This window comes from Pteropus medius, unplaced genomic scaffold, assembly GCF_902729225.1.
Source record: "Pteropus medius unplaced genomic scaffold, Ma_sr-lr_union100, whole genome shotgun sequence".
In the NCBI taxonomy this organism is placed as follows: Eukaryota; Metazoa; Chordata; class Mammalia; order Chiroptera; family Pteropodidae; genus Pteropus; species Pteropus medius.
In genome coordinates this window covers 264,923-281,988 of record NW_024355526.1, presented here as the reverse complement: position 1 = coordinate 281,988, position 17,066 = coordinate 264,923, and the positions used below count along the sequence as shown (strand labels likewise).

The 17,066-nt window shown below is 67.6% G+C and overlaps 1 protein-coding gene across 1 annotated transcript in view; it reads right to left on the bottom strand.

Moving 5' to 3' along the window:
• Positions 1-17,066, bottom strand: part of KCNT1 (potassium sodium-activated channel subfamily T member 1) — a 59,102-nt gene that overhangs the window by 23,979 nt on the left and 18,057 nt on the right. Inside the window, exons 3-9 of the mRNA XM_039858861.1 lie at positions 4,930-5,009; positions 4,261-4,360; positions 2,238-2,294; positions 1,679-1,753; positions 806-974; positions 649-732; positions 43-137 (exon numbers count right to left, since the gene is read on the bottom strand). Coding sequence (XP_039714795.1) covers positions 43-137; positions 649-732; positions 806-974; positions 1,679-1,753; positions 2,238-2,294; positions 4,261-4,360; positions 4,930-5,009 — 660 coding nt within the window. The remainder of the gene's footprint in view (positions 1-42; positions 138-648; positions 733-805; positions 975-1,678; positions 1,754-2,237; positions 2,295-4,260; positions 4,361-4,929; positions 5,010-17,066) is intronic.

The following is a 17,066-nucleotide window of genomic DNA, read 5'->3' as shown; positions in this document are numbered from 1 at the left end:
TCCGGGTGAGGTGTGAGGGGCCTCCCCGGCGGCGGCACTCACCCGGTGAAGACCAGACACAGCAGGGTGCAGAAGAGGATCAGAACCTGGTTGAACATGGCCGACTGTGTCCGCAGGATGGCCCGGTGGAAATCGTTCTGTGGGGCGAGGGACAGACGTGGCTGAGCCGGGGACCACCCCGGGGCCCAGGCCCTTCCCACGACAGCGGCAAACACAGTGCCTGGAAGGGGAGGGGCGGGCTGCCCCCACCCCTGGGCGGGGAGAGAGGGCGGGACCCAGGCCAGAGGCCCAGACCTGAGACCTGAGACCTGAGCAGTTAGGATGAGCCAGGGGCCTGGCTTGGAGGGGCTGCGGCTGGGGAGGAAACAGTGCAAAGCGGACCTTGCTTAGACCCTCGGCAGGCGGTCTGCCGTGGCCCCAGTTCCCGTGTGGCCACGTGGTCCTGGTTCTGGGGCCCCGGGCTCTGATGGCTCCGGCTCCTTCCCCCGCAGCCACTTACTCCCCAGGGAGGGGGAGGCCCACTGACACCCGGGCTACCGAGGGAAGAGGCCAGCGCCCTGCCAGACCAGGCCCGGGGTGTGGCAAGCTGCGCGTCCCGCACCGGGGCGCGGTGGGAAGGGCCCCCCACGGCGTGGCAGCCTCGCTTACGATCATGTTCTCCAGGGCGTGCTTGGCCAGCCAGCAGTTCAGAAACACGGGGATGAACAGGTTCCGCAGGGGCGCCCAGAATATCTGCGGGGGACACGGGTCAGGGGCGGGGTCGGGTGCCTCGGCCCCGTCTTCAGGCGGTCGGCGAAGTACGAACCGTGATGATGAAGGGCAGAGTGTTGATCATCTCCAGGACGAAGGGCACTTGGAAGATCTGCTCCCAGATGTTGCCCTGGAGGCCAAGGGCAGTGGGGGGCAGGGAGGGCAGGCCAGCCTCAGGCCAGGGGCGGGCAGTGCCAGGGGAGCCAGGGGCTGGGGCTGGGGAGCTGGGACGAGGGCGAGGGCTGGGGCACTCCTTTTGTAACGCTGAGATAAATGGGCAGCGTGGTCTCCGGAAGCTTGTGTGGCCCAACGACTGAGGCGGGGTGGGTGGTGATGGCTGAGGAACCGCAGAAGGCCGGGGAGGGCTGGGGAGGGGTCAAGGTCCACCCAGGCTGAGCCCACCCACCCCACCCCTCACTGAAGATCGCCCTGAAACCATCTTCCTCCCACCACAGGATAGGTGCCGAGGAGAGGTAAAGCTAGGTGGGCATCCCCCAGCCCCACCCCCATGCCTCCACTGACCCCATTTATCCCCCTACCCCAGCCTCCCTGACCCCAAATTGCCCCGTCCCCCGCCCCATGCCTCCACTGACCCCAAAGTTCCCCAGCCCCCCATCCCATACTCCTGACCCCCAAATTTATCCCTACCCCATGCACTCCATGACCCAAGATGCTGCCCAGGCCACACCGAAGGCACCAGCTTGCCCCTGGATTGGGCGTGAGCTCGGAGGGAAGGGAAGACGCCCCAGGAAAGGAGGCTGAGCAGGGGTGCCTATGGGCCAGGGCAGGGCTGCCGACAGCAGGGCTGCAGGCTCCAAGGCCCCAGGGGTCCAAGTGGACCCCTTTCTCTCCCTGGCCCCTGGGGGTGGGGCTCCTAGGCACATCACTGGGGGCGGGTGCTGAGCAGCGACCTTCCCATGCCCCTGACCTCGGTTTCCCTGTGGGGCTGCTGTGGGGTGGAGCTTGCTGTGAGGACGGAAGGACCTGGGGCCACTGGGCCAGGCTGGGGGCAGGAGGAGCGTGAGGGGGGGCAGTCCCCCATCTGGGCGTTGGAGGCAGGAGGGAGATGGGCCGCATGGGGACACGGCCAAGCCCCAGGGACACGTCCTAACCTCTGGGCCACCCCTGGGTGCTCAGGGCTCACTTCTCAGTGCTCGACTGGGGCCCTCGCTTTCTTTGCTAAAAGCGTCACGAATTGGAGAAGCGACTCGCTCACGGGAAGGTCCCGGGGTCTCCTCTCCCCACCTGTGCATCACAGAGCAAGGGGCTGGGCCAGCCTGAGGTGACACTTCTAGCTCTTAAATGGCTCCCGAGCCCTCAGGTACCTCACAGGGACACCCCCAGTGCTGTCCACGGCTCAGCTGGCCCGGGGTTGGTCGGACATGCCCTCAGGGACCCAGGGGCTCCCGGGCTGAGGCTGGCACCTGTCCACGGGGACTCTGTCCACCCGGCCCTGAGCCTCTGCACAGGAGCCAGTGTGAACTCACCAATTGATCTCCGAGGACGACTCATTGAAGGTGTAATTCTGCTTCGGGCAGCCCCAGCTGTGAAGAGACAGAGCTGGCCCAGCCACAGCCCCTCCCAGCGATGTTCCTGGAAGGGCCCTTCCCGGGGCTGCTACGGGCTCCGGGACTGTGGGGCACCCTCTCCGCACCCAGGGCCAACCCTCCACATTTTGAAAGGGCGTCTGCGCTCTAGCACTGGATAAGGCAGCCTGCTTCCGCCCTGCAGCCCCACCCCACCCCCAGGGTCTCTAACAGAGGCGGGGCAGGCTGGACTAGGAGGACAACCCTCGGTGCTGTGAGAGGTGCACCCAGGACCCAGGTTCCCCAGGGTCCATGGCAGGCTGCTGGGAAAGGGCTGTGCATGGCCGGAGATGGCTCCTGGAGGCTGGAGACGCCACAGACAAAGCCAGACAATGCCCGTGAGACAGGGAGAGAAGCTGGCTCCCACCCACGGTGCTGACTCCAAGAGGCACGTGCCTAAGTCGCTCCTGAGGACAAGCCTCCTGAGCTGCTGGGAAGGCAGCAGGCATGGCAGACATCCCATCACGGCCCCAGACCTTAACCAATGCCAGGTTTGTTGACCAGGGGGATCTCTCTCACAGAGCCCATGGCGACGGGCAGTGCCCTCCCCTCTCAACTGACCCGCTGCCCGCTGAGCCTTATTGGACTCTTGCTGCAAACTCAATGCCCACAGAAGTGGATGAGCATCCTCCCAATCATCATCTACCATCCACCATCCACCATCCGCCCGCCATCCATTCATCCACTGTCTATCCTTCCATCCACCTCCATCTGTCCCATCCCTGTCATCCATCCATCCACCATCCATCCATCCATCCATCATCCACCATCCATCCCATCCATCCATCCACCATCACCTCCATCCATCCATCTACATTTGTCACCATCCACCATCCACCCTTTCTATCCATACATCTACCAAGACCCTCACCCACCCATTTGTCTCCCACCCACTCGGGTGCCAGATGCTGTGCAATGACTAAAACAGACCTGGTCCCATGGGGACATGGAACCAAACGCCCAAGAGCCATGGGGAGTGGCGGAAGGTGGGACAAACCCAGGAACATGGTGTAGGAACCAGTCCGAGACCCCAGTTTTCCTTCTCAAACCACCATGGTGGGACCTGCTCTCCCCACAGGGTGAGGATGAAAGGTTTGTCCTCAGGAGAGGGTGAAGGAGTCTGGCCTGGGGGTGCCAGGTCCCACTGCACATGGGGGGCACGGGCGAGCTGGCACAGCAAGTCTCCAGGCCCGGCCTCACCCTCAAGGAAAGAGGCAGGAAGGATCTGCTCGGTGGGCCAGCCAGAGAGGTGACGGGTTCACCCAGGTGACAGCGAGGACCAGGCCCTCGGCGTGGGAGTGCCCACCCCAGGCGCACAGCACCAAGGGTGGCCAGACGCTCCGGCGGGCGCTCGGGAGGAGCAGGGGCTGACCGGGGCAAACGAGAGAAGGGGGGGGCGGCACCCCGACGCGGGAAGGCAGTGCCCGTCTGCAGCGAGAACCGGCGCCTGGAGCCGGAACCCCAGGGGTTAGAAACGCGTCAGCGCAAACGAACACCCGCTGGAGAGCTGCCGGTGAGGCTGAGGAAACCCCAAGAAAGAGGGGGGACACATGTCCGGAGAGGACACGACACGCACGATGGCCCAGTATCCCGCGGCCAGGTCCCCGGCGTCCGGAGCCCGCGAAGGCGGCGGCGTGGGGGAGCGGGGGGCGTGGAGGGCCTCCAAGGGCTGCACTGGCGACAAGCCCTGCCCCGTGTGGGCAAGCCCGGCGTCCACCGGGGCCACCGCGGCGAGCGGGGCACGGAGGGTCCCACCAGCCTCCGGGGAAGAAGCCGCGCTGCCCACAAGGATCCTGAGCACGGGTCCTGGAACAGGGGTCACTCTGGAGAAGGAAGGACCCTCCGAGGCCCTGGGCGCAGACCTCCCCCGGCCTCTGTAATGGCAGCAGGGCCCCAGCAGAGGCTCAGCCCGCAGGTCACCCACCATCCGATCCCCAGGGCCGGGTCGTCCAGCAGGACACGGACAATGTACAGCAGGCAGGTGAGCAGCTTCAGAGAGAAGTTGAACAGCCGGATCCTCAGGCCTGCGGGGGTGAGGGGTCAGGGCTCTCGGGCCACCTGGGGTCCCATGCAGCCTCCCTCCACACTCAGGACGCCCCCCGCCAGAGGACAGCGGGTGCTCTGCATCGTGGGGGTGCTCTTGGGCCACCCTGAGAGGTGGGAGCAGAGGGTTCCCACACCGCTCGCTCCCTGGGGCAGGACAGCAGGGGTCTGGGGAGCACACCCATGGGCTAGGACCCAGGGGCACGACCTCCACACCCCACCCGGCACCCCAGGAGGGGTCTGAGCGGCTGAGCTCCTGCTGGTGGACAGAGCCTGTAGGGGGAGGGGGTCACAGGGAGAGGCAAGGCTGGTGCCCTGACAGCCACAGCTCAACTAGTTCCAGCAGGGGACAGGGTCCCCACAGGTCCTGGGTCCCATCTCCCGCTGGGTGGCAGGCAGCATGTAGCCCAGATGAGGGGCCTCTGCCGTGGCCCCGGCGCCCACCACCCACCGACACTGATGCCGCCCCCGGCGAGCCCCGCCCTGAGCCCCGCCCCACCCACTGGCCCCGCCCCTGGGCCCTGGCTGGCCCCGCCCCGGCCCCACTCACTGGATCTCTGGTTTTTAATGAAGAACAGCTTGAGGCGCTCCTTGAAGGTGTTCTCGTTGACGTAGAACTCCACCTGGACCCTGGGGAGCAGGACAGGCGCAGGGCTTCGACCAGCGGGCTCGGTGGGGGACGCGCCCAGAGCCCCCGCACGACCAGCACCTCCCACCACACAGGGCCCAGGACAGAGGGACGTCGGCAGCACCGTCAGTGCCTCCGCCTGAGCCCGGGAGGGCCCCAGAGTCCAGCGTGCCCACGTGCCCGGGCAGACCTGCTCGCTGGACCTTCCAAAGCCACTGGGCACACCTGGGTGCCACAGCGGTCACCTCCTCAGCACCCAGGGCCCTCAGAGGTGACCACTCATGGGCCTTCGGCCTCGATGGTCACAGCCAGCCGCCAGGATTGAATGCCCCGTGTGGCTCTTGGCATGGGGCTCCATATTATCTACAGAGAATGTTCTAGAAGCGAATGGTCAGTGCTTTGTCTGGTGGCTATGCCGGAGGCTCACTGCATCTGCAGGCCAGTCGGGCATATGCACCCCAGTCCCTTGGGCTCATGCACCCCTGGCCAATCCCCAGACACCCTGAGCCCCTGCCAGGTTCCTGGTGTCCTGGGGACAGGTTGCAGTGGACTCGGGAGAGCATGTCACTGGGGTGCAGAGGGCCATCTGGGCTCCCGGGTAACGTGGGGTCTGAGGGCAATGCATCACTGCCCCGCTGCCCCACACACGGGCGGCTGTGCCCGGCATGCTGGCGGGTGAGGGCCTGATGCCCCGTGGGAATGAGAACTCGTGTCGACAGCAGGACAGGTGGACGGAGGGAGCTGGGCCCTGGGCAGGCGTGGTCTCGCAGTTTTCCTCCGGACACAGGGAGCACACGCCCCGGTGCTGGGCCCGCCTTGCTCTGGGTTGGCACTGGCCACCCCCATGCATGACCTCTCGCACCCTCCGTCACAGGCCGCGTCTGCCCTCGTGGGCAGGACGGTCCCAGGAATCCCGCAAGGCCAGCCTGTGGGTGTCGCTGTGGACTGGACTCCCCCGTGATGACACAGAGGCACCAACAACCCCGGGGATTGGGGTCGGAAAGGTTATGCTCTGTGCCTCACCTTACCCAGATGTCACGTGGAGGCAGCCCTGCCTCCCTCGGAGCTACTGTGGGGGGTGGGGCACAAGCCCGTCCAGGCGGGGTGGCACAGTGCTTGCCTGCTGGCCCGCAGCTCTGTGCCACGATGGTGACATGGAAGACAGAGGGGCTGAGCATCTGAAGGCAGAGCTGGGCTGCCGGTGGGACCCTGGAGGCCTGGTCTGGGCCACAGAGGTCTCTGCTGGTCACAGGGCTCGAGAAGGGCCCAGAAGACGTGGGGGTGCTCGGGGCCCTTCCCCAGTCTCAGCTCCTGGGGCAGGTTCGTTACCTGGCCACGCCTGAGCTCCTGGGTTTGGGGCAGCAGGATAGGCCTCCCACAGATCAGCAGTGTACAAACCAGAGCCAGTTGTCAGTGCACCCCACTGCACCCCAGCACACCCCACTATGCTGCAGCATATGTCCCTGTACCCCAGCACATCCTACTATACTGCAGCACACCCCACTATGCTGCAGCATATCCTGCACTGCCAGCACACCCCACTCATATACTGCAGCATACCCCTGCACCCCAGCACACCCCACTGCACGCCTTATTCTCTCCTGCTGTCACAAGCCTCAGTGGGGGAGTCCTCATGCCCGCACATTACGGCGCTTCCCTGGCTGGCCCTCTATCTGGCCTTCACAGGCCTCACCCCACTCTCATCTGCCAGCCGGCCCCGCCTTCTCTCTAGTTCCAACTCGGCAGAGCTGGCAACCGAGGCAAACACCAAGAAGCAGCACTGGCGGCTCCTGCCTCGGGAGACCCTCCCGGCCCCACCCCCAGGAACCCCAACTACACCCAGCACCCCATTCCATCAGGCCCACCCCACGCGTCCCTGCCCACTGAGGCCCCTGCCAGGCCGTGCGGGTCAGGACCGCTGGCCTGCAACCAGTCGGGCCGTGTGTCTCTGCTGCCCGGTCCCCCGGCCCCTCCCTGTGCCCCAGGACTGGACCCGAGTTGCCATCGGCAGGGTGAGTGCTGGCTGGCCGTGGTGCCTCACCTACCCCGTCCGGACCGTGCCCCTGGGCCTCAGAGGCAGGGTCCCCGTGGGAGAGGCCGCGGGCGGCCTGGGCCGTGAGGTCGAGCCTGGCTGCTCGCTTTAATTCTTCACGTACCGTGGCTGCCCACTTCTCGTAGTGCGGCCACAGAAAGCCAATTACAAACTGTCCGCTTCCCCTGAAGCGCATAAGGCGACGGGCGTGATTCGGCTCCATTCGGGTGGCTGCCGGGTGGACACGGCTGGCACCGGGACCCACTGGGGAGCTGCCTGGCCCCACAGCCCCCGCGGCTCACCGCACAGGCCAGCCCGCATGAGGACGTGCTCTCGGCTCAGCAGGCTGGGCCGCCGGCCACAGTGGTCTGGCCTGGCGGTCAGAGGCCAGACACGAGCCTGTCCCTGTAGCCTCGGGGGAACACGCAGCGAGGGGACCGCCCGGCCCGCGTGCTGTGACTACAGACAAATTAAAGCAGCCGCTGTGCATCTCGGGCTCCTCCCCTGTGGCGCTCGGCTAAACATCCGTCTTCATTGGGGGATTAGTGGAGAGGACCCCCAAGCACCTGGCTGGGGGCCTGACACCCATCGGCTCAGACGGTGCCAGCGATCAGGGCCATCGTGGCCTATGTGTCCCCCACGCTGGCCCGCACCCATCGCTCACGTCACCCAGCAGACAGTCCCTGAACCGTACATCCATGGGTATGACGGCAGATTGGATGCAGCGGACGCCCGGCCCTCGGTGTGGGCGCCCCCTTCCCCCGCGGCCAGCCCGGCTGTGACTCGAGGCTCTGTGGCGGAGCCAGTGAGGAAAGCATGGGCCGGGCGGGGAGCCGGGGCCCCTGGTCCACACAGTGAGTGGCCTGCAAACACTGGCCGCCACCATGGCAAGGGCGGAGCAAAGGGGCTACTTCCTGTGTCCATTCTCATTCACTCATGCATTCGGCAGCGGACCCAGTGGGGCAGATGGGCACATTGGAAGGGCCACTGCTGCCCACTGCCCACTGCCAAGGGCCCAGGGAGGTCTAGAGTGGGCATGCTGTGGGCAGGCCTGGTCGTGGGCCTGGAGACTTTGGGGAGCCCGACTGCAGACAGCCCCTGGGGTACCCCTGGGTCAGGTCATGAGTCCCGAGCACTGGACAGGCCAAATGTAAGCCCAGTCTCTGGGAAGGTCCTCAGCCCTGACCCTTCCGTCCCCGGAGGTGAGCCATTCCTAGGGGGTAAGGACGAGTGGAGGCTGGGCAGACTGGCGGGCTGTCTCGCTGAGCCCTGCCAGGGGCGGTGACTCCCACGGGGCTCCGGTCAGCCCTACCCTACAGGCACGGAGACAGGTCCACTGCGGCCTGAGCCCGGCCAGGTCATCCACGGGGCCCGGGCCTCCCGAATGTTCAGGGGCCAAAGGGTCAGCTCAGCCCCATGCCCACACTGCTGTGCTTGGACGGGCCCAGGCCTGCTGCCTGCCTGCGCCCACACCGGGTGACATCTGCCCCACGGTGACGAGTGGGCCAGGCAGAGACCGGGGGCTGCAGTTCTCCGTGCTTTGCCGCCGGGCTGACCAGCAGGCTGGGGGCAGGCTGTCCAGGGACTCCTAGCCGGTGGCTCTGGCACAGATGGCCTGTGCCAGGACACGCCAGGGACGACACTCCAAACATGGGGCCAGCCGGCCAGGCCCACCCTCCAGGCCACGAGAGCCGCACACTCACACGGGCTGAGCTCACACTGCCTCCCGCCCTGGTCTGTCGCCGTGGCCGGTGGCTCTCTGGAGGGCGTCTGGAGATGGCCCGCCAGCCCGCAGAGGCAGCAGCAAGGGGAGCAGAGGGCCCAGCCCGAGGCCGGCCGTTCTGAGAAGCCGCCAGCCCAGGAGCCGCCCAGGGGCCCAGGCGAGGACAGACACGTGGCCCACTCCGTCCTGCCCCGTGCGGCCCACATCTGTGGGCCAGAAGAGCTGGGCTGGAGGCACAGAGTACTGGGGTGGCCCCCACTGTCATCACCCCTTCTCAGTACTTGGAGGGGGCAGGGCAGCTGAGAACCCACGGAGGGAACGCTCAGGGGGCAGGCAGGGGGGGCGGCAACTCCCCAGAACAGAAGCTGACCGGCCCCGGCCTCCCCCATCGGCAGCCCGCGGGGCGCCCACCGCACACAAGACGGAGCGAGCCCCGGATGTCCGTCCGCTCTACCAGCGACAACCCTGGGCAGCCTCGGCCCTCGGGCAGCCGCAGACGGTCAGTGTCCTCCCAGGGCCTCAGGCCCTGTCCTGGGGAACCCGGCCAGGGACACTGAAGGCTGGAGGGGCGGTGGCCATGGCTGCCGCCGCCGCTGCCGAAGTAAATCATGAAACTAAGAGGTGGGCCCCAGTTGGTGGCCTGGGTAGGTGGGGTCCCCCAGTAACACGCCAGGACCTGGCTGCTCTGAGGGGCTCTGCCCCTGCCACCCCCACAGCTGGCCTCTGCTTGACTAAATCTCGTGAAACCAGGGAAAGCCCGCGGGGTCTCGCGGAGGCGGCCCAGCCCGCGTGGGCCTGCGCCTGCACAGGCAGCCCAGGTGGGCGGAGGCCCGAGGTCCCAGCCGTCACCCGCCTGCCTGTCCCCACATGGGCACTGTGGCGAGGGCCCTGTCCTCATCGCCACCACTGGAGGGGGCCGTGGGGCATCACCTCTGGACAGCCCCATCCCTGCACCCAGGCCCCTCCCCTGGGGGCCACCTCAGCCCCGCCCCCAGCAGCAGCCGCAGGGAGGGGCCGGCCAGCCACACCCTGCGCCCGCCCTGCCAGCCTCTCCCCCAGGGCTGGAGCAGTCCACATGGCGCTCCTCCCGGGGTCCACCGGTCTGAGGGTACTGTCTGCCCGCTGCGGCCACCCCCTGCAAAGCACTTACTGAGACAGGGAGGAGTCCAGGCTGAAATGTTCCATGTGAGGCCTGGGGGCAGACACGGAGTGGACACGTCAACACGGGAGACGCGCTGATGGCGTGGGGCCTGGGCTCCCGGCCAGGCGGCGGCGCAGACAAGCAGGGAGGCTCGGGTGCGGTCCCAGGGAAGTGGGGGTGCGCCCACGCGCGCACACTCTGACCCCCGGCACGGTGGAGGTATCCGCAGGGGGACCCCACACTGCTGGTGCGGCTCTGACCAGGCCTGGCCCCCTCGGTGCCCGGGAAAGCAGCACATGCACCCCCCTCCCGGCCCTGACACCTGAGGCCACAGCGGGATGACTGCAGGGAAGGGACAGGCCTCCGGGCTTCAGCCAAGCCAGCGGGTACCGACCAGCAAGCTGGGCGAGCGCTCGGTGTCCCGGCTCCTCCCCAGCCGGCCCGGGCACCCAGTGACCCCCGGGGTCTGGTCCGGGAAGGGGCAGTCAGGGACAGTCCCTACATGGGGCCACCTGGCTGGAGGCAACAGCCAGGGCCCTGTTCCTCCCCCCGCCCACTTCTCCACTCCCATGTCCGGCCCTCTACAGCCCGAGAACAGGCCGAGGCTGGGAGCTGATGCTTCTTGGGGGATCCCTCGGTGCCCCCCTCTGCTGGCCCTGCAGCCACACACGTGGTAGCCTGGCCCAGGGTTCTCCCAGCCAGAGACCAAGGTGGGTGTGGCTAGTGCCGGGGCGAGAGGCTGAGGGAGGTTGGGGGCGGCTCCTCTGGAGGACCACAGGGCCCTCTCGCCATAGAAGAGGATACCGAGGTTCACAGAGGACCACTGCCTTCCTGAGGAGGCGGTAGCGGGGAGGAGGGGGCTGCCGGCAGGCACACGCCCACCTGCCGATGCCCACCCCCAGCCCCTGGTGCCTGGGTGGGCGGGGTCGCAGCCGGGTGGGGGCTGTCCACACAGAGCAGGGAAGACGGGCCTTTACTGGGCCGGAGCCTGGGGCTGCTGGGAGCTTCTGGCAGACTGCACGTTTGTCCTCTCAGCTGCCCTCTGGCTGGCCCCAGCACTGCCCCAGCTCTGAGCTGCGGTGACGGTGGCAGCAGGGCGTGGCAGGACCACTGCCCCTGGCAGCAGGACCAGGAGAGGGGCTGAGGGCTGTGAGGGGAGGAGACGGGGCGCGTGGACAGTGCCCCAGTTCCAGGAGGGGAGGGGGCCATGTGCAGTGTGGATCTGCGGGGAGGAGGGATCCCAACGGGGAAACGTCCCAGGGCCTCTCCTGAACCTAGGGTAGCAGGTGAGCAGGCTTGGAGTGCGGGTCGGGGCTCTGTCAGGCCCGAGGTCACCGCTGACATGTGACATTAAACGCAGGGGTCCTGGGAGGAAGGCAGAAGCGGGGGGCGGGGTCCAGGGTGGGGCCCCAAGGGCCGAGACAGAGGCTGCTGGGCTCCGAGCCCGGGAGTGGGGGCAGGTGTGGGACAGAGGGGACAGAGCACACCTCGGGCCGGGTGTGGGCGTGCGGAGTGGGCAGTTGGTTCTGGGCTGGTCAAGTGGGGAGCTGGCAGGCCTTGCTCCCCTCCCCAGAGCACCCCTAATTCACAGAAACTTCGAGGGTCCTGCGCCCAGAAGTGGACCCTGACCCTCCAGGGCTGTCTCAGGTGGACAGAGACACAGCCAGGCTCAGAGGGGGCCCTGGAGGGACAGATCACCCCAGCAACTGTCCTGCAGCTCCGGCCAGGGGCTCAAGCTGATTTCACTGCGGGGCCAGGGTCCTGCTCCACTTGTCCCTGCCCTGCCCGGCCCAGGCCCCGCCCACCTCCACAGGCTCCGCCCCCACAACCCAGCCCCACAGCCCGAGCAAGTCCCCCTCTTTAGATGGGTGTCCCCTCCAGTGAGGGTCCAGGATCAGGAAGCCCCACCCCTGAGACGACCCAATGGAAGGGGGGTGGGGTACGGGTGTGGGAGGGGTGGGGGCTGTGTTCAGACACCATGGATGGTGGATGGCGGAGCTCACAGGCCCCACCCTCTGGTGGTAGCCAGTCCTCCACCCTCCCCATCCCCCTCCGGGACCCTCTTTCTCTTCTCCTGCCCTGAGGACCCCCTTGACCTCTGCCTGTGTCCTCGGGAGGGACCTCAGAGTTCTGTCCTGGCCTCTGGCCTCCCTGAGGGCCCATCCACACCCACAGGAGGGCCCCCCGATCCCCAGCCTAGGCCCCGCTTCCTGGTACCCCAAACTCTGCCATCCCGGGCCACTCCCCACACCCGGCTCTCGGACCCCGGGACCCCACGTCTTAGCTCTTCCTGAGCCCTCCATCACGCAGGCTACCACCATGCCTGCCAGCCTCCCCCAGGCGTCCCCTCCGGGGACCAGATCCTTGCCCTCCGGCCCGCCTGCCTGCCACCCCACCCTCCACTCAGTCCCTCCATCCAGGTCAGCGGACTGGGCGCTGAAGCCCGGTCAGGTGTGAGGCTACCCAGCAGCCCCTGGGAGGGGAGAGGCCTGCAGCATCCTGTTGGGGACACGAGGGGCCCTGGCCGGCCCTGCTCCACCCAGGGAGTCCACTGCATGGGCAGCCTCTCCGTCACTGGCCTTTGCTCGAAAGCTCTCGCATTATGGTCACCACCCCACCCCGGGTCACGCTTTCTAACCCCACCTCACATGGGCGGGGGGCAAAGAGAAGATCCGGGGGCTCCAAGCCCAGAGAGCCTCAGCTGGAGGGAGGTGGGGGGATCGGCTGGCCCGCGGTATCCGGGGGACGGGCTGTGGTGCACCGGGGGCTGGTGCATGGGGTCGGTGGCAGGTGCGTCCCTGTGGCTCAGTCCCTTGCGGCAGTGCAGACCCCTCCCTCTGCTCACTGCCTCCCCAGCAGGGGTGAGGCCACCCTGGTGACCTTGGGCTCAGCAAGCCCTGACTCTGCCTGGCTCCAGAAGACAGCCAGGTGTGCAGGACGGGGGCAGCTGCAGGAGCTACGGCCACCAGCTCCCTCGGACAGAGGACACCATCTCCCTGGTCTGGTCCCGCTGGCAGCTCCGTCAGCCCCGTGCTCCTAGGGAGCAAAGCCTGCAAGTCCTCTGCTCAGGGTCCTGCCGTGGCTCCCTGCTGCTCAGGTCTGGCCGTGCGGCACGCACCGGCGCCCAGGGAGGGAGGCCGCCGGAGGCCGTGGACAGCCCCCTCCTCTCTGCTCTGCAAAAGGGGCTCATACAGCACCCTGTACCTCAGGAGCTGCTGGGGGACTATGGGGAGGGTCCACACAGGATGGGGGCATGTGGGGAGGGCTTCCTGGAGGAGGGAGCCCCATGGCTGCAGCTCCCATGCTGCACTGCAGGCTCAGGTCATCCCTGCAGAAAAGGGACATATAGGGAGCCAAACCCTTCCAGGGGCTAGGCTGACTGTAACCAGAGCCTCTGGAATCACCCTCCCCAGTAGTGTCCAGGAAGAGGATGGAGGAGAGGAATCTGGTCCCCAGGGCCTTGGCCAGCACCCGCCTCCCTGCTGTCCAGGGTCTGGCCACTAGCTGCGGCCTGTGAGAGGCACTTAGATCTGGCCTCAGCAGTCTCCTCCTGCCAATGGGCAGCAGCCTTTCCCCAGGGGGCTTTGAGGAGCAGGAAACAGGGTGTGAAGGAGGGTGGGGAGGGCGGGGAGCCCCCCACCAGGCTGCAGCCAGGTGGGAGGGGCAGGGGAGAGGCTCCCCCGGCATCCTTGGTCCTGCCATCTGCCAGGCCGAGTCTCCGCCAGCCCTCTGTCCCAACTCCGACACGGCCTGGCACTGCTCCCCGGGCTCTGTCCTGGCTGGTCCCTCTGCCGAAAGCCCCTGCCCACCTCCCCGCTCCTCCCTGAGGGCCGGGCTGCCCCTCTCTGCCCGGCACAGATTCCCACACTCATGCCGCGTGCCCACACCGCGTGCCCACACCGGGCGGCTCTGATTCATCGCCTTCCCCCGCATCTAGGTGGGGTCTCGTGGGGCTCCCGGCACAGGGAAGCTGCTGGCTGGTTAGTGCTGTAGACGGAGCCTCGGTGGCCTCGTCCATGAAATGGGGGTGCTGTGCTCTGCCCGCACTCACGGAAGGGCTGGAGAGGGTTTGCACTGCCCCGTGCCCAAGGGGTCCCCTCCCAGGGACTCGCCTCCTGCACTGGCTGCCACTTAGTCCAGGCCCTAGTCCCCAGGGAGCCTGAGCCCTGGCCAGCTCGGGTCTGCCGTGCAGCCTTCCTCCAGCCCCCTGGCCTCCCCGTGCTGCTCACCTCTGAGGTGGGGACACAGAGTCCGGCCTTGCCTTCCCCCCAGCAGCCACTGGAACCGACATGAGTGGGCTGAGGCTTGGGCTGCGGTCACTGAGCCACCTGGCCTAAGGCCCAGGTCGCTGCCTGCTTCCTCCCCTGTCTTACCTGCGGGCCCACCGTGCTCAGCCTCTAAGAGCAGGAGCGAGCGGAGAAACCACCGGGTCCCCAAGGCAGGCTGGAGACGCTCCGGGTGGTCAGGGCGCTCGCGTTGGGGTTCGGAGAGGAGACCCCGGCCGTCCCCCCACCACCCGGGGCTGCAGGCAACGCGGCAGACGCAGCCCAGCGGAGCCCGTGCAAGATGCAAGCGGCGGACATGCAAAGCCCTCCCCGCGGCGGCGCGCGGGGTCCCCGGGCCCGCGCCTCCGCCCCTACCTCTGGCCCACGTCGCTGCCCACGGAGCCCCCGCCGCGGGCCGGCAGCAGCGGGCTGAGCCCGTGCGGCTCCTCGCGGGCCGAGGCGCCGGCCGGGGCGCCCCCCGGGCCCGCCTTTCCCTCGGACGGCGAGCGCGGCAGCTTGGCCCGCGCCATCCTGCAGGAGCGCACGGCGGCGGCGGCGGCGACAGGCGGGGGCGGCGCCCGGCGCTACCATCTCGGCGCCGCCCCGCGCCCTCCCCGCGCCGCCGCCGCCGCAGTGGAACGGCCCGGGGGTGGGGTGGGGGGAGCTGGGCAGCTGGGGGCAGGTGACCGCCCCCTGCCCCGCCGCGCGCAGGGAACGCCCAGGTTCATTTCTCTCCCCGCTCCCAGAGGCCGGAGCCCGAAGGACGCCCCATGCGGGAGGGGGTTTCAGCGCCCCGCGGCCGCTAGGACCTGTCTTATGTCGGAAGTAGTAGCTGTAATCACAGTGACAGTCCCGGCGCTGGGGGCAGGGGAGGAGTAGCGGCTGGCGGCTCCTGGCCACTCACCTCCGCAGGCAGGACAGCTGGAGAGAGGGAGACGTTGGTGCCAGGCCACGCGTCCAGTGTGGGCCCTGGGGACCCAGGTGGTGCTCAGGAGGGCCTGCTCAGAGCCCACCTTCCAGCCCCTGCGCCCACATGCCAGGCGCGGCTTGGTGCCGGGCACGAGACCCCAGCCGTGGACGAGGCGGCTACTTCGTGGAGGGCCGATCGGCGCCCATCGCCCTGCAGGGACCAGCCCGATGGTCTCACTGGACATATCACCTCAGGAGGCAGCGCTGTCCATTTTGCAGAGTGGGGAAACTGAGGCCTTGAGGGAGGAAGTGGCTGCCCCAGGAGACGGAATGGGAAGGAGGGAGCAAGCACTTCTGCCAGGACTGGGTGACGCAGTCTCGGCTCTCCTGCCACCCCGTGTGGCTTTCCTGCCCAGTTCCTTCTGCTCCACAGACGAGGCCAGGGAGGTGAGGTGGTTTGCCCAGGCGATGGCCAGGTATCAGCCGGCAGGTGTTGGTGCATGAAGGACCAGGCTGGCCTACCCTGGGACCCAGCGGGAAGAAGGGGACTCTGAGAGTCTCAGCTGTCCTCACCCGCTGCCAGGGGCTCCAGGCGCCCCTGAGTCGCCAGCTTGCTGGGGCGGCCTGTGTCTTCACCCCACTTGTGACCCAGCCAACCGGCAGGGCCTGGCACTTACAGATGTGTGGGAGGAAGGTGGGCCTCGCACCCAGCCTGCCCAGCCTCTCCCCAGACGTCGCTGAGTCGGAGACATCCATGACTGGTCTCAGCAAAGACACGCGCATCTCCCTGACCGAGACTGACGGCTCCTACCTGCCCTAGAGGGATGAGGCTCTTGTGCTGGCCAGGCCACTGCCTGCCCGTGGTGGTGGCATCCACTTCTTGCCCTTCCTGTGGAATGACACGGAGCGGTGGCTGCAAAGAATGAGAGCTGGAAGTGTCTCGGGCCGCTGGTGCCGAGACACACCCTGTGATGAGCACGAGACACAGAGCCAGCAGGACCACGGACGCAGGCAGCGCCCTGCACAGCCCCAGGGGGCGCTGTCCGCCGGGCGCCGTCGAGGCCCATCTGCATGTCTGGATGTCCGGGATGCTCGCCGTGGGCCCCAGGAGGCGCAGGAGGCTGCCAGAGGGGCGTCCCAGGTGGTGGGCTTCCTGGGGACCTGACTTCACAGAGAAGGCGGTGCTTGCATTCCCGGAGCGATGGCACCAACCGCGCCATCGTGGGGCTCCGGGCAGCCAAGCCCGTGACAGCACAGGGTGGCAGACAGCTCACATCCGTCTGCCCGGAAGGCTCAGCCGCTGGCTCGTCCCCCGCAAGGGCTGTCTTTTCTGTCCCTGGTGTTTGAGAGTGAGTCTGAGGTCCAGGGGGGGAGTTGGCGGACAGGGCAGGATGTCCCGTTTCGTAAGGCGAGATCTAACGAAGACCGTGCCCCACGTGCATGAAGGACCACGCGCCAACGGCCAGCGGCGGCTGCTCTGGCGGGGGCGGGGCCTTTCAGCGGCTGCTGCACCATTCACATCAGGTCTGATTCAATTTGAAAGTGATGGTCGGCTTCTGTCATTAAAGCCGTGTTCCCTATGCGGGAGGACAGCCACCCTCCTGCGGGGAGCAGCGCCAGGCTCCTCATCCTGGTCTCTGGTGGCACTTGGGGAACATACCCCACTCCACGTCAGCCTCAGGGTGCTGACGTGAGGGGTGTCCCCTGGCGGGCCCGGGCCCCGGCCCTGAGGCGTCCAGCACTGCCCTGTGCAGAGCTTGGAGAACCTGAGGCCCAGGGCTGTGGGGCGGGATGGGGCGTATAGAACAGCTCCCCTTCCTCAGGCATTGAGCCTCTGTAAGTGCTGCCTCGTTCTCGGGGCACAGCTGCCCTGTGGGGAGGGTGGTGGCATCGTCGTGCCTCCTCCGTGCCGAGCGGGGCTGCCAGCCGGCCCGAGGAGGAGACAGGGTGACTCAGGCGTGTTCTGAGGTGGAGTGAGCCAAGCTTCCG